At 56.7% G+C, this 16,349-nt stretch overlaps 1 protein-coding gene across 12 annotated transcripts in view; it reads right to left on the bottom strand.

Annotated features, from left to right (window-relative positions):
• TLE3 (TLE family member 3, transcriptional corepressor) overlaps window positions 1-16,349 on the bottom strand; it is a 48,602-nt gene that overhangs the window by 12,949 nt on the left and 19,304 nt on the right. For 6 of the 12 annotated variants that reach the window (XM_045449245.1, XM_045449248.1, XM_045449249.1 and 3 more), the window contains exons 5-8: window positions 13,731-13,793; window positions 11,801-11,905; window positions 3,629-3,833; window positions 2,044-2,060 (exon numbers count right to left, since the gene is read on the bottom strand). In XM_045449245.1, the coding sequence (XP_045305201.1) occupies window positions 2,044-2,060; window positions 3,629-3,833; window positions 11,801-11,905; window positions 13,731-13,793 (390 nt within the window). The remainder of the gene's footprint in view (window positions 1-2,043; window positions 2,061-3,628; window positions 3,834-11,800; window positions 11,906-13,730; window positions 13,794-16,349) is intronic. The other 6 variants (XM_045449250.1, XM_045449253.1, XM_045449255.1 and 3 more) reach the window with 2 other exon arrangements.

Below are 16,349 nucleotides of genomic sequence, written 5' to 3'. Positions count from 1 at the left end.
GTGCAGGAGCGGCGGCGAGGCGCACACGGCCGCAATTCAATTAGCCGCTGCGAGCGCCGGCAGGAAAATCACCGCCATTTCATTTCATTTCCTCCGACGGCGGCCACCCCGTGCTAAGCAGAATCGCTTCCAGCCCCTCTCCTCTCTCGGGGCGGGCGGGGAGCGGAGCCGAGGGGGGCGTGCGGCGGCTCGTGTTTCTCCTTGCGACCCAGTACGTGGCTCGGAGAACAGCGAGCTCTTTCTTCTCATGCAGTCAGGCTGAAAACCCTCGCTGCTACCGGAGAGAGTCATGTCAGGCATTTAGCGGCATCGATCCAGCCCGCCTCTGGCTGGCAGGCGGCCAAAAAACTAAGTATTTTTTATTGCTTCGGCGAGGCAAGGAAATATGAATGAAGCTACCTCTAATTGGACTCCAGACTAAGCCCTCTGGGACGGCTTCCAGCCCGTCCAGCCGGCCCCCTCCCACCCGGCCGCGGCCCTGTCCTTCCTGCGGGGGCCTCATCTGTTGACAACCTGGTCCGCGAGGGGCCGCACACTTCCTCCGACGCCGCGGCCACAGGCACACGGCCCTACGGCCTCGCCCGCCCTGAGCCGGGCGCCCGGGCCCCGGGCCGGATGGCGTCTCGATTCGTTCCCACCGGACTCTCCCGGGGCCGGAGCGTGCCCCCTCTGCTTGGAGTCTGCCGTGCATGCGTGTGGGTGCTGCAGGGTGAAGAGCTCAGCTCTTGGGGGTCCCCCCGGGGAGCTTCTTTGGGCAGAAAGCTTTCACAGACGGGGTCACAAAGCCAAACGCAAACAGCAATGGGGAGGAGGACAGAGGGCATCGGGCTTCAAACCCTCGGTTCATGCCGCGGCAGGTGCCTTGTTAACCGGGTCATCTCCTCGATGCCACATTCTGTGCCGAGGGGGCTTCCTAACCAAGCTGAGAGGCTGGCTGGGCGGGAATATGCCCGTGTCACAGGTATAGAAACTGGCGCCCGGAGAGGCCAAGAGAGCTCCCCGGTGTTGCGTGAAGCCAGAACCAGCCCCGAGCCCTGAGGGGTCCAGTCCTATCTAGACAGACCACCTCTGCAAAAATGGCCACCTTTTGGAGGATCAACACTAAAGCAATCGAGACGGATTTTCAGCTTTAGTTGTTCCTCTCTGAGGTAGCCAGCCGTCACTGGGCCCAAATGTGGACCCAGAGCACACGGGCCAGTCGCGGGGGGGCCGAGAGCACCGTGGCTAATTGGATGGTTTATAAAGTCCGCCGGGAGGAGGGCCGGGAGGGAAGGGGGTCGGAATGGAGGGGCTGCCCGAGGAAGCTGCCGTCTAGATGGTTAGTTAACTGCCTGACCTTCCAAGTCCTACTTAACACGAGGTAATAACCAAAGCCATCCTAACAGATTAGATGGCCCCAGATACAAGGACAGCGATGAGGAATAAAATAGCTTTGCTAATCGCTGCAGGATTTTTTTTTATCCAGACTCCACTGTGCTTATTCAGAAGGCTTATTCACTTGAAACAGAACCTCTGAGCCTCAGTGTGATCAGAAAGATTTACAGCAAATCTCAGAGCTGGCAGACACGCAGACAGCCTGGCCCTGATGCCTGCTCGCTAGCACTTTCTTAAACCGAGTTAAAGCCCAGAACAAGGAGAAACCTCAGGCGTTCGGAGGAAGCAAGGAGAATACAGGATCGGGGTGGGGGGGGGGGGGGCAGCCAACCTGGGAGGAGGGAAGCAGCCCAGCCCAGGATGCAGGACCCCCCCGCTCCGGGGTTGCCTGTGGGGGGCCCAGTAACTCCACGGGCTGGCCAGCTGACCTCTCTGGTTAATCACCTCTCATAAAAAAGAGAGTTAGAGCTCACTGAAACTATTCATCTGCCAAATGATGGACAGGAAGGCTGGAGAGATGACAGCTTCCCCAACCGAAGGTCACTCTCAACAGGTGCAACTCCTATTTCGTAACAACAACCCCCACCAGGATCCCACGTGGTCCCCTCCCCATCCCGCGTTACCCCCCCCAATCCCCCACAGCCCAGATGCCAGCGTGCTGACACTTACCGCGCTGGATTCTCTTTCTTCAGGGATGGAAGAGCCAGACGGGAGGAGGGTCAGGCCCCCCAAGGCAAAAAGACAAAAAAGAAAGGGAGAAGGGTCAGTCTCCTGCAGCTGGTTTTTAAGCTTTGCTAGTTCACAGGTTTTAAAATGGGCCGCAGGCCTGGCTCTCTGAGTCACCGTGGGTCAGCCAAGGCAGGGCCATGAGGTGACATCTCTCGCTTTGAAAATTAACCGCCCCGATTCCAATGCTCCCCACTGGCCACCGGTCCCGGGTGGGGCAGGGGCTGTGGCCCTGCTCTCCCTGATGTGCCAAGGAGGGCACCGAGATTCCTGCTCAGCATTTTTTAAAGTCACAAGGTCTGGAAGAGGATCCTGCTATGCAGGCGACCTAGCGGATCTGGGCGTTGAGACCATCATTGTTTAAAATAAACAAGCAAGTAAATAAAGGAATCGTGGGAGCGGTTTTTGTTGTGTTTCAACTAACACGGTTCTCTCTGTGTCTTTGCACGGCCAGGCGCTAGCTCCCCGATTCTCTTCTCTGCCGTGAGGAGACCCGCCTCCTCTGCCAGGTGGGGCATCGTTCTGCAGGGACACACAACCGTGCCTCCGTCCGCTTCCCACAATCTGCTACAACCCTGGCGCCCTGGCCCGGGCCGGACGGGGTGGCGCCCGGGGAGGGCTGGGAAGGCACTGGCCATACGCCCTGGTAAACAGCTAAGAGCAAACCAGACCGTGTGTATACCTTCGACTTACACGATTTTGTACGTCAATTGCATCTCAACAACACCGGGAAAAAAACATCCAAGGGCAGAGCGCACGAGGCGGCGGTTTTTGAAAAGGGTCTGCCAGGGAGCCACGACTTTTCCTTTCCCGACAAACTAAGCCCTCCTGAATGAAGCCCGGGCTGGGTGCAGCTGCCGGGGTCCTCACGGTAAGGGCCGGTGAAGGGGGGGTGGGGTTCTCCTTCCAAGTCCTTCCGGTCATCTCCCTCAGTAGTGTGACAGCTACCTCCACTTAAAGACAGTCTACTAGGGTGCCACTGTGCACCTTGCCCAAGGCACGTGCGCTGGTGAGACATACATGCTAAGTTAAAAGCTGGGGAACCTGGCCCCTGTTCTCGAAGGACTACCGATCTCGGTGAGGACCTAACATTCTCCAGGGGGAGGATACAAGAGGACAGCGACCAAAGGGCTCCTTCTTGGGACCCCAGCTCTCCAACTCTCCTGGGAACTGGAAAAAGGCCCCCAGCCCAGACTGGAAGGCACACTTTTGAAGGAATGGGACTGGGGCTGACCCTTGAAGGATGGGCAGCTTGTAGCTAGGATAACGGGAGGGAGCCTGCACGACAGGCCTCCCAGGGCAGAGCACGCCGGGGCCACGTCAGGCATTGTGGGGGGGGGGGGGTCATGCGGGGCAGGGCTCTGGTTGCCACAGACCAGGAATTCAACAGATGGCACCAAAGCTTTTGCTAACTCCTGACCCCAGGGTGACGACGTTTGCTGTGTCCACGCACAGTAGGGCCCGCGGGAACCCCCCCTCCCCCAGCCCCCAGCCCAGCCCCGCCCCCTGCCCCAGCTCTGGGCCGCACCTCTGTGGTCCAGCTCATGGTGATTCTTCTCGTCCTTCACCGTCAGGTGGGCCTGGCCACCCAGGGCCCCGAGCGCCAGCAGCCCGGAGCTGCTCCCTGTCACCGGGGGGATCCCTGGAGGCTGGAGGCCTGACGGGTGGGGTGGCAGCTGGACCGGGGGGCCGTGCGTGGCGTGGGAGAGGTGCTGGGCCTGGAGCTGCTGTTGCTGTAATGAAGCGGGTGGTGAGCGCGGGGGAGCGGGGACAGCAGGGGAGTGCCCTCCAAAACCTTTACCCCCAGCTCGGTCCACACACGCTGTCCGGATGAAGGCAGTCTGTTAATGGACCCGCAACCGAGGCACCAAGACTGGGGTCTTCAAACTCCCCACCCATCCCCCCCCTCAACCCCCCAGTTTCAGGACAGAATTTCCCCACAGTCCATTTGCGAGCCCGGGATCAATAAAAAGCGCGCATTTAAAGACCAAGCAGCCCTCGGGGCTCCCTCTCTGTTGAGAAGGATCCGTTTTCAAGCTGGCGGTCACGTTTGCTCACGCCTGCACGCCTTCAACATGAGCGGCCGGTGGCTCCCACCCCGAGCCCGTATCCTGGGAAGCCTCCCTCGTTTCTGAGGAACTCGAGGCTGGCTTACTGAGCCAGGGCAGGCCACAGCAGAAAATCCCCGAGATCAAGAGGAGGGAGCTTGGGGCCAGTGGCATGAGAGCTCATGGCACGGGGACGTCAGGGTGGAGAACGGTTAACAAGGACTTGGGGCTTTGGGACGTGACAGACCAGGTTTCCAATCCCACCTATCATTTGCCAGGGGGCTTACAAGGGGCTCCCCGCTGTTCTCAAATCTACACCTGCTTATCGTCGACAGAAGTGATAACAGTGCCCAGCCAAGGGTTCTGCTCCCTGAAACCCCAGACGTCCCCTGCCCGGACTAGCCTCAGGGTGTTCTTTTTCCAGTCTGCATCCAAGGGACCGGTGTGGGTAGCCTAGTTCCCTTCCCCAGCAGCCACTACAAAATGCCCTTTATCTTATCATTCCAAACTTTGCCCCGAGAACCACAGGAACTGTGGGGCGGGCGGGCTACACCACGGCCAAATATTTCTGGAGAGTGGCTGGGGCCTTGGACATGTGGATATCCACCTATAAACACCTCTTCTCAACTAAGCACAAGAGAAGGGAACCGACGTTTACTGAACGCCTGGCACTTTCCAAATCTGATCTCTGACCCTTCCAACCAGGTGGCAAAGGAAGGGTCAGGCCCATTTTACAGAAGGCAAACTGATACTTGGCAGGCTGGACTGGGCAGCCAGTGGCTTGCCAACTCCAGCCAATAGAGTGCCATCTGGACTCCACTCTGTCAACCGCCGGTCTTATCCAAAGAGTGTTCCTAGGGAGACCCTCAAGGCAAGAAAGGCCAGTGGGGGTGACAAAGAGCAAAAATCTGACCAGCTCGCCTATCAGTATGAACCTGGCTTTCGGGCCACAGTTGGCAGTCAACAGAACACAACGGAAAGGTCTACGGTTCTGGTTGGAGGCCTCAAGAGGCAGTAAACGTGAGCAACCGGGGCTTAGGGGCCCTGCTCTTCCCCAACGAAGCTGCAAATGGCAAACCGGGCTCGCCCCAAAGTCAATGGCAACCAGAGCCACCGCCACGCTGGTGGCCCCCGAGGGTTTGTTTCTCAGCTCTGCATGAAAGGCTGGGATCCACTGGTGGTCACATCAGCTGGATCATCTACTGGTAGGTGGCTTATGGAAGCTGCTGGTGGGCAGTGGTCCCCAGTGCAGCCTAGCCCCAGATGCCCCGAGATGCCAGGGCAGAAACAAAAGCCCAGGGGTCCCCATGCGGAGACCCAACCCGGACCAGCCCGGTGGCTCGGGCTCTTTTAAAACACGGGAGCTCACAGCTGATCTCCCCTATCTTTCATTTTTTAAAGAAATGATCATCGTTAGGCCTTATCACGAGGAAAAAAATGATACATGGTCAGAAAATATTAAAAATGAGTACGGACTTACAAGTTTTTCTTAAAAGATTACCCTTCAATCCCACTCTCTAGAAGATGCCGCCCTGAGTCGCTTTAGACTTTCCTTTATGGAGATCTACAAATTGTGACTCTGTTCCTAAACAAATAGGCTCTCGCGAACCTCACTACTAGACAACTGGGTTTTTAAGACTGTTAGGCACAAATCAACACATCCCTTCCAATGGCTACCCACCGTTCCCCGGTGTGGGCCAACGATCCAACTGTATCTACACGCCCAGTTTTAAGAGGAGTCTGAGCCAGCAGCCCTGTGGTTTTAGACCAGTTGCTGGCAGGCCCTTTAATTCTGCCAGCGTTAACTATTTAGTAAAATCCCAGAAAGCAAGGCGTGAGGTATTTAATCCACTTTTTACAGTGCCTGGCCAGTAAGATCGCCGGAGGGAGCGGAGAGGAGAGAAAACGGCTTCAGAGAAGGAGCTGCGTGGGTACAAGGCTGGCTCCTGCCATGAGCAATTCGGTTTCTGGAGAAAGAGCTTACGAAGGATCTGTGCTCGGGAGAAGACGTCGTTGAAGAGCTCCAAACACCCTGATTCGTACCTTACCAGGTAAGCTCGGCCCTCTTACCGAACCTTCTAGGCTGCCCGGCCAGTTCAAATACCACCTCCTCTGGAAGTTTCCCCCAGCCTCCTGGTCAGGACGCATGTCTCCCTTCTGAGTTCTAACAGCTCAGACACCAGGCCAGCGTGGACGTCCCGAAGGGCAGAAGCTGGACGTCCACCTTATCAGCCATGAGACCTTGGTTGAGTCAGTGGACCTCTCTGGGCCTCTGTTCGTGGTCTCATCGTGCAAGGACCCCATGCATTACACTACGGGTCAAGGCAAAGTCAGTCCTCGAGACACGTGAGGAATGGATCACGAATGGATCACAAATACAACCATTTCTTTCGTCTTTACGTGATGCCTGGCAGCTTGGGAGCTCCAGGAAGACAGGGACCTGGTGTTATCCGTCCCCGCACCGCTAAAGGCGTCCGGCAGGTTGGCTCAGCGCACAGTTGCTGGGTAAATAAGTGATAATGTTGGGTAGACATGCAGAGGAAGTCAACCGAGGGGCTCTGTCCGAACGTGACCACCTCCCAGATCCGCGCCTCCTCTCCAAGGCCCAGTGAGAGGCAGCTGGAATGGTTTGTGGGGACCAGGAGCACCAGTGGGGTGCCCTGCTTCCTGGAAGCGTAAACCAGTGCGCCAGCATCAGAAACAAAAGGCTATGGTGGCTGCCTGGCGATCTGCCATAGCACGTCAGGCGTCAGTGTCTTCTCTGCAACAGAGGAAAGGAGATTTCCATAATACTTCTCATCTTCGAGTACAAAAGCCCTCCCTGCACAGCCAGAAAGTCGCGCCAGGTCTCCTCTGCATGGTTTGAAGGCACGGTCAGGAGTGGTCCAGAAGGTTCCGGAAGCAGGGACTTAAGGACCCGACCTCCAAGGCTTCTCTCGTGGGGCGAGGGCAGATGTCAGCGCTTGCTGGGCGTAGCATCTGCTGATGGCAGTCTCGGTTGCAACAGAGAGCGAAACGAAGTTCTCTCCCCAACACGGCAGGGGAAGCTGGCTGGCGGTGAGCCACCTGCCTCGCCGTCCCGTGTCGCAGCCCCAGACCCTCTGCAGGCGGGACGGCAGGCAACACTTCTGTCCCCTGTGGCATGTCCCTGACTTCAGAGGACGATGTGCTGAAATACAGTGCCCTGTGAGTGGGAGGGTGGCAGCTGGGGAGAGAAGGGAATCAAGTCCACCGTCCAAGAAGGGACTGCGCTCACCGCTTTGCTGCAGCCTGTCTCCAGTGTCTACCATTCCTTCCCATGCCGAGACTTCTCCATCTGGGATGTGAAAGGAAGTTAGCAATCCCCCCTCCACCCCCAGCCCCAAAGAGGGGCTCAGCGTCTGGAACCAAGCCCACTCAGGAGTGCTCGTTCACGCACAGAACACGAGCCCGTCACAGAACGCGTCCCGCGGGCTGTAAGCGAATCCCTTGTTCCACACGTGTGTCACGTGCCCGTGCCCTGGGCTCAGAAGGTATGGCCACTTACAGGACAGGCTGACAGGGAAGCTCGTCCTTGTAGAGGATATGTAATTGGATTATGCACACCACGCTTTAATGCCTCTGCTGGCTGATTTAATGCTTCGCTTCTCAGGTTCACGGTTTGGGTTGAACTTAGTGAAGTTGTCTAAGTACCTGCTGAGCCAAGGCCCACGGAGGACGCCCACCAGAGGAAGCACAGAGGCCGAACTGCATTCAATGAACACTTGGCACCCTCCCAGGGTTGCTGGGAGAGCAGCCCTGGGCCTTCCCCCTTCCTTCTAATCGCACACGGCCGGTGGGCCCCAGGGCTCCACGCCGAATCGAGCTTCCGTGCTCCGTGATAGCTTTCAGAGCCCCCAACAACCCTTGTTATCCTATTTCAGAGATGGGGAGGCAAGCAGAGCCAGGACTCCGAGCCAGCGTGCCCTCTCCCCACCGCGCCGCCGGGCCGAAAGAAGCTGATGTATTCTAAAGCACGATCTCTGCACCTTCTTCCTCGTGGAAAATTCAGTCAACTGAATCTGCACATCTACATCCTGGAGTGAATGCAAAAAACCTCAGGTATGGCTTCCAAATGCCATGTCGTTTGTGACAGGCTACAATCTCCCTCTTCGTCCTCCCCACCGCCCACCCAACCCCCCCAGCCCTCCCCCGCCCCGCCCCGCTGAAAACAATAAAAAAAGTCAATGCTTTATCACATGCCTCCCACGAATACATTTCCAAAGGAATCTAGACCACGCTGTCAGCGTGCAGATGAACCCCCTCTGCTCGTCAGGTTCCGTTACCATGGGCCAGCGCAGAACGTAAAAACAAAACAGAACCACCAACAAAAAAAGGAGTCTGGGAACGGTTGCTAGGTCAGCTCACAGGGTCTTTAATCTGCCTAGGGATGCCTTCTGCAGGATACTGCTCAAGGGACAAAATCCGCTCCCCACCCCCCACCCCCCCCCCCAGCCCCATGCTTAGGAATCTTGACCCTTTCAGCAATTTGGATCCAAGAAAAAACGGGCCTGTAACAGAATGGGGTCTACGATAACTGGGTCCTGCCAGGCCCCGGCTGGCACAGAGACATCTTCCGGCCCGTCTTCCCTCGAGGATATCTGAGTTCCCTGGAGAGGGGGGTGTGCTGAGCCAGCAAGCCTGGGCTCCCTCCTCCGCCCCTCTGTCCCTCTGTCCCCTTCTCCCTTTACAGCAGCCCGATGTTGGATCCGAGTCTCTCTCGCCAGGAGACCTAGAAATACTCTACTCCGTGCAATAAATCTGCCACGACGGACACCCACCCACGCCAGACACATTGAACTGTCAAGCCAAGAAACGGACTCAGAATCCTTCAACTCCATGCCCAAGAGAGCCTCTCACACCGCACTGAAGCAGGCACCTCACAGCACACTTACCTAGCCCGCCTCCGTCTTTTCACAAATGGAGAAACTGAGGCCCAAAGCCCCCCTAATTCCCAGACCAGGGGGCCGGGCTACTTCTCCCTCCAGATGGGCAAATCGGATGGCCCCACGGGGGTAGAGCCACCAGTTGCCCTTCACTGCTGGGCCCAGGACCCCTGGCGGCCCAGGGCCCCCACCCTCCCCCTCTACCTCGCCTTCCCCAGTGTGCTCGGCGACCAGCCCGCTCTGCCCTCTCCTCCCTGGCGAGACGAGCCGCCCCTTCGCCGGAGTGCAGTCAAGCCCGGCTCCCCAGTGCGAGCATGCCGCGGCCGTCCTCAGCCGTCCGTAATTCCTGCCTTGTGACGCTCTGTCAGGCGCAGCGATTAGACGGCCGCCTGCTTAATGACAGGGCGACGGCTGCATTCACTGAGAGCCGGAGAAGCAATTACCTTGAAAATGGGGGTCACAGGCCCCACTCGTTGGCTTTAATTGAATTCCAATATCTGCCTCGAGCTGCCTTGACCTAACTTGTAGCTTCCTAAATACTACTTAAAGGAAGTGGAGCTAATCCAAGCAGCGTTTCTTCCCCAATTTCGCTCTTTTCTTAGAATTTAGAAAAAAAAAAAAAAAAAAGTTATTTTCATAAGAGGATTTGATGCCAAAGAGGGAGGCGGAAGCGGGGGAGGGGACCCACTGTGGCCCCGGTGCGGGCCGGGAAGGCTCGGCCTGGAGAGGGGACAGGCCGCGAGGGGCTGGAAGAGGAGAAATTTCGGAGGGCAGAGCTCAAGGTGCACTTCCCGCCCCCGCGTCCCCCTTCTACCACTATCGGCCACCGAGCCGTGAACGGGTCACTGAGATGGAGGCCCCAGGCCCCAGATGGGCTGAGCGGGGGGAGGGGTGACACTCCCGGACACTATGTGACCATCCATGAATCACTTCCCTTCTCTGTAAACCAAGGCCGTTGGTTACGCCGGTGGCTCCCCACCGGAGGCCATCCCACCGCCCCCAGGGACATCTAGCAGTGTCTGGAGACAGTTTTGGGGGTCACAACTGTGTGTGGGGGCTGCTATGGGCATCCAGTGGGTTTGAAGCCAGGCGTACTGCTCAACGCCTACAGTGCCCAGGGCAGGCCCCCCAACAAAGTGTCTGGCCCCAAACTTCACAGGTGTCAGGGCTGAAAAACCCCCTGCCGGCTGATCTCAGAGAAGACAGCCACTTTACGGTGCTAGGATTTCACCCTCAGGAGCACTGCCTCCCAGCTCCACGGCTGAAGGCACTGACCACTTCCCCACAGTCCCTTTTCCGGACCCTGCTCTGCCCCTCCCTGGCACTGCCAGGGTTTAGACCACGCTCAGGCCTCCGCCGGTGCCCTCCCGCAACAGCACTGCGTGACTGCCCCGGACTGACCCCAGGACACAACCGACACAGGTCCCAGAGGCGGGATGGGAGTGTCGGGAGCTACCAGCATCCTTCTGCCCCTCTGACCCCAGCCTCCCAGCGCTTTCTGGCCCAGGGAGATGGGCTGGTCCACTCCCTCCTTTAACGGATGCAGAAACTGAGGCCTGGGCAGAGGCAGGACCTGCCGAGGTCACACAGGGAAGAACTATGGCTAGAACGCATGTCTCGGGGTTTCTGCCCCAGGCTGAAAACCCAGGAGTTCTCGTTTATTCCACCAGGCGGACCACCCTGGGGCCTTCGGGTCGGGTGCACCTTGAAATAACGGCCTCACGTAAGAACAAAAGAGAAATGAGGACCGAGCAGAGTCCCAGAACGTCAGGGCCAACGGGACCTCAGCCCTTTGGGCCACTGCTTCCCAAGCCTGACTACCTTTCAGAATGAGCTAAAAAAAAACTTCAGAAACACAGATTCCCAGTCCCACCCCCCAGACCTATGGAAAAGAACTGCCGGGAGAGTGCCTTGAAATCTACATTGTTCAGAAGCTGCCCTTGGGGACCATGAGCCAGCTGTCCGTGGAGGGGAAGCATTGATCTCCCCCACCCCCTTCATTTTAGGGACCAGAGGTGGACAGGTACGCCTGAGGCTAAGAGCCTTGCCCAAAGTCACGGGGAAAAAGCTGTTTTTCCTCAGCTGCTTATCTTAAATGTCCTCAGCCTCACTCAAAGCAGCAGAAAGATGCCTCGTGAATCCAAGATGCGAGTTAGGGACGCAAAAGGGGAGGGATCTGGCTTCCTCCCTCCACTGAGGGGTCCCACCAGAAGCAGACCTCCCAAAGCATTCTTGGATGCTTTCCCTGCTCCTGGGGAGACAGGACTTCCAGAACACCCCCCACTAGAATTCTTAAGGGTGCGTGACCAACGCCCCCCAGGCGGCTCAGTGCCTGGCACGACAAAGCCCAAACCCAAATTCCACAGCACGTTTCACATCAACAGTACAGCAGAGACAGTTCTGATCCCAGGTGGCCAAAGAAGGGCAGACCTTTGCCAGGGAGGGGACACAGGGCGGACAGGCCCCCCCCCAGGGAGGCTTGAGGAGGAGGCTGGGTGTGAGGGTGACCTCGGAGCCCCACCCCCTGGGGAGGCTGGGGGCTGATGAATTTAGAGGTGGAGGCATGTGGGGCACTCCCTCAACGTGGGGAGTAGGGGGCCACTGGGGAGCTGATGGGGAGAGAGCCCCCAAACGGGGCCAAGCCCATGGGAAGCCGGAGCCCTGGGGCCGCCATTCTTTGAGGCCAGCTAAGGTCAGGGTCCATCTCTGGTTACGGTTAAATGAGAGGAATTAAAGGGCTATACACACGGTGAGAGGCAGATTGGGGAGTCCACGTACCCCGATGATGGCGTTTAGCTCCGTCATGGTGACCTGCTTGGCACGCTCCACGGCCTGTGCCACCTGCTGCTGGTGCTGCGGGGAACAGGGGGTGCGTGAGATGTGGCTGCCTTCCCGACACAAAGGGCACAGGGAGGGCCGCTCGGGACAGGTGGGGACGCGCCCCCCCTCCCCCTTCACAAAGCAGAAGAGGCCCACTAAACAGGCGGGGCAGGGCATTTTCGCCTTCTTTCACCCCTTTCCAGCGAGCGTGCATTACTCGTGCAAACGTCCCATGAATTGTTTCAAGTTAAAATAGGGATGCGCCCAAAGACGGCCATCGGTCAACCGCCTTCCTCAACCACACATACAGAAAAACTCCCTTCCACGCATTTGAACGGGAGCTAGACAGGAGATGATATTCCTCGATGATTAGTTTTTCTCAGTGTGGGTAATGGCTGTCGTGCAGGAGAACCTTCCCGCTCGTAGGCGACGCAGCTAGGGCACTGAGGGGTTGTCAGGGTCTGCAACTTGTGTTCAAGGAGCTCAGAAACAAGTATGTGAGGGGCGCCTGGGTGGCTCAGTCGGTTGGGCGTCCGACTTCAGCTCAGGTCATGATCTCGCGGTTTGCGAGTTCAAGCTCCGCGTCGGGCTCTGTGCTGACAGCTCGGAGCCTGGAGCCTGCTGCGGATTCTGGGTCTCCCTTTCTCTGCTCCTCCCCCACTCATGCTCTCTCTCTCTCTCTCAAAAAGAAATAAAGCTTTAAAAAAATTAAAAAAAAAAAAAAAAAAAGAGCCTTAGAGAATCCCGAACAAAAAATACTTAAAAAAAAAAAAAAAAGAAAAAGAAAAAAGTATGTGACTCTATATACGCTCAATCCCTCTCCAAGTAGAGGGAGGAACAAAAACGTGTCTAGAGAGAAAGGGAACGTGAGAGCAGTGTGCGGGCTTACCGGCTGTGACCCAACACCCCACTCTGGTGCGGGATGCTGAAAACAGGCAACCTACGGGACATCTCTGTGCCTTCCACACGTACAGGTCGCCATGAACCTAAAGCCGCTCTATAAAATCGGGCCTAGTTTTAAAAAGGGTTTTCTTGGTACGTTCGTTCCCTTTCCACCTTGGGGTAGTACCTGCTTCCTACGCAGCTGTCTACCTCACTGGGCTGCAAACTCTGAGGACGTCACCCTATCCTGTTTTCACATAGATTCAATCATTTACCGGTGGCTACTTTGATTCAGAGACCTAGGAGTCCGGGGGGGAGCGGAGGTGGTCCCAGCCCCTCGGGGGGGGGGTGGGGGGAAACTGAAGGCAGGGCCTGCCCCAGCTGGAGGGAGCTCTGCTGGACGGAAACAGGCCCCTCTCAGGCAGCTCTCCTGTCAGCTCTGCACCAAGGGGTCTCCTTGGAGACATTGCCCTCGTGTCACCCACTAGCCCCGTCCAGGCCTCAGGGGGTGGTCCCTTGCAAAGTGTGCTTGGCGGGTAATAGACTGACTGGTCATGCCTCTAAGGAGGACACTCTGTCCTAGGGGCTGGGGTCCCCCTTGGGAACTCATTCCCTTTATAGGATCTGCCCCTTAGCACTATCTGGCCAGGCTTCTTGCTTCTAGATGTTTCCAGGAGTGGGAGGTGGGGCACAGAGAAGCAGTGTCTGGGAATGTCTGTTTGGATGGGAGGTGGGGGGGGCGCGGTGAGAGGCACCCACTGCTAGCCCCATCACAGGCCAGGACCCTCCTCTTTGGTCTCAGGCAGCAGCAAAGAACCCGTTCCGCTACAAGAACGAGCAAACGCTCTCCCTGATGTGCTGGAGAAGTTTCCATAAAGCCCCAGGTTGCCAACTACAGACACTATGAACGGACAGGGGCAGGGGTCCCTGGACTGCCCTGGAAACACAAGGAGGACACAGTTAAAGGAGGTCTTACCTCTTGTGACAGAAAAGGCATGATCTGTGCTAAAATCGTGTTCAATCTCTTCGCGATCTCTGTCTGCAAAAGAAGAGAGACCGCGTGAAGCCCAGGCGGGTCGATCAAGTCGCTGAAATGTCACACGGGGGGAAGCACAAACTCCCCCTCCACCGCTCCCCGAAACCACAGACCCTCCATGCTTTCTCCTCGCCCCCCCACCCCCCCGCCAAGCTGGCCTCCCGCCAGGAGGCCTTGCTAAAAGTCCACAGCACACAACATGAAGAAACTTCTTCCAACGGCCCCCCCCCCTCCCCAAAGGCCAGGCTGCCTACATTTTGCAGAGCTCCGATTTCCTATCAGAGGTGGTCTACGTGTTTGGGTCAGAAGGCAGTCTGCCTGCTCTGGATAGAAGCCCTAATTAAAGCAGAACGAAATAAGGATCTCCCCTTCCCCCATCGCACTAAAACCTAGAGCAAGACAGGTTCTCTGGCTCTCAGCGCGGGAGGTGACAGGGAGCCCCCAGGGCCACATGTGCCAAAGGGATATGTGGATAAGGGGACCCGCTTCACCACCCCTCCGCTTTTCACTTTGCAGCTCCCCAACCAGAACGATCCCTCCCCCCCCCCCCCCCCCCCCCCCCCCCCGCCCAGTTGTGTTGCCCGGCCCGAAATCCCACCATTAAGGCTTCACTTTTTAGGGTAAGGCACTGCCTTCTGGAAGAACTGCTCAGGAGGTAACTGGTTGGGACCCTGATCCTGCACATGGGCCACTGGTAGGAAGGCTTGACCAGTTCTCTGCTCCACCGCCAACATTCCAGAAAAGCTCCCATTTAGATGAATATCAACCGCTTCTGCCACCCTGCCCTATGTCAGCCCCGGATGAAGAGTGGTTTACAAAAAAAAAAAAAAAACCAAAAAAACCAAAAACTTGTGTCACATGGTTAACGGTGACCAGGCAGGAAGGCCGAGCGAGGCCCACGGATAGACACACACGTCTCGCGATCGCTTTTCTCCGCTCGCAACGAATCCCGAGGCCGCCAGGACTGAGGGGGCCCAGGGCGGGCGGCGAAGCTCTCATCAGCACACTGCCGTCTTCCAGAGACAAAACTATGACAACAGCCTTTAAAAATCTGTGATCATCTGCATGTCAAACGATTCTCCACGAGAAATTCTTGTGCACTTAAAATAAAAACAACGCTGTCTGAAGGCTGGCAAACAGACCCTTATTCCCGGAGCTCGCACCCCCACCACTAATGAGGATGTCTCTGATTGGCGAATCCGGACACAGGCCACACCCCCGGGAGACCCGTGGGGGGGCCGTGCGGCCCTACATCCTGGGGCACCCGCCACAGACACAGACAGCCTGTCTTCTACACCAGGGATTGCTACACTCTGCCGATCAATCACTCGGATCCTCAGGAACCGCGGCCAGGGTTTCCCACTGTGGGCATTTGGGCGCAACAGTTCTTTGCTGCAGAGGACCGTCCCCGTATGTGAGACCCACTGAATGTCAATAGTGGTCCCCGCTTCCAAACTGCAGGGTAGAGAGGCAGTATCCAGTATTCCCCTGGCTGAGACCTATGGGCCTCACCGCTGCATCTGCACATTTGAGTATACACTCCAGTGAAGGTCACTGGACGTCAGACTTTCTCAGCCCCCGTGCCATTGACATTTGACATCTGTTCCGTGCACTGCAGGGGTTTTAGCAGCCACCCTGGGCTTCACCCGCGAAATGTCCGTCATTTATAACATAAGGAATCTGGGAAGATTGCGAAGTAATTGCTGTATAAATTATTAACCTAAGGAAGTGGGAAGAGTTCTACCCCAAACCAGGACCCTTTCTCATTTCTGTTCCTTTTTTTCCTCGGTTGATCGTGGGGAAGGGGAAGGAAACAGGAATCGGGGCTGTATGGGGCGGGAGCTCTAGAACAATCAGTCTGCATCTCAGTCCAAACCTGCACAGAGCAACATGGTCACTCAACTGTCACACGCTGATGTGACAAATCAGAATAGAAGGATACATTAAAAACATAAAAGAAACAGAAATAAACTAAACAGGGCGCCCGGGTGACTCAGTTGGTTGAGCGTCTGACTTCGGCTCAGGTCATGATCTCACGGCTTGTGAGTTCAAGCCTCGTGTCAGGATCTGTGCCGACAGTTAAGAGCCTGGAGCCTCCTTCAGATTCTGTGTCCCTCTCTCACTCTGACCCTTGCTCGCTCACACTCTGTCTCTCTCTCTCAAGAATAAAATAAAACATTAAAAATTTTTTTTATGTTTTATTTTATTCTTGAGAGAGAGAAAGAGTGCAAGTGAGGGAGGTGTAGAGAGAGAAGGGGGGAGACACAGAATCCAAAGCAGGCTCCAGGTTCTGAGCTGTCAGCACAGAGCCCAATGTGGGGCTCGAACTCACAGACGGTGAGATCATGGCCTGAGCCAAAGTCAAACGCTTAACCAACTGAGCCACCCACGTGCCCCAAAATATTTGGGGGGGGTGAAAGAGAGAAACTAAACAAACCAGGCTCAATGCTTAGGAATCTCATTGGTCCAAAGCCTCTTACCTGAAATGAGTAGCACAGCAGTGCCTGGCACGTAGTAAGTGCTCAATGAACACTCAACCAGAAGAATCTCAAATAGCCT

Source organism: Leopardus geoffroyi, chromosome B3, assembly GCF_018350155.1.
Source record: "Leopardus geoffroyi isolate Oge1 chromosome B3, O.geoffroyi_Oge1_pat1.0, whole genome shotgun sequence".
NCBI classification, from domain to species: domain Eukaryota; kingdom Metazoa; phylum Chordata; class Mammalia; order Carnivora; family Felidae; genus Leopardus; species Leopardus geoffroyi.
Note: the sequence above shows the minus strand (reverse complement) of the source record. Positions and strands in the feature narration are given on the sequence as shown.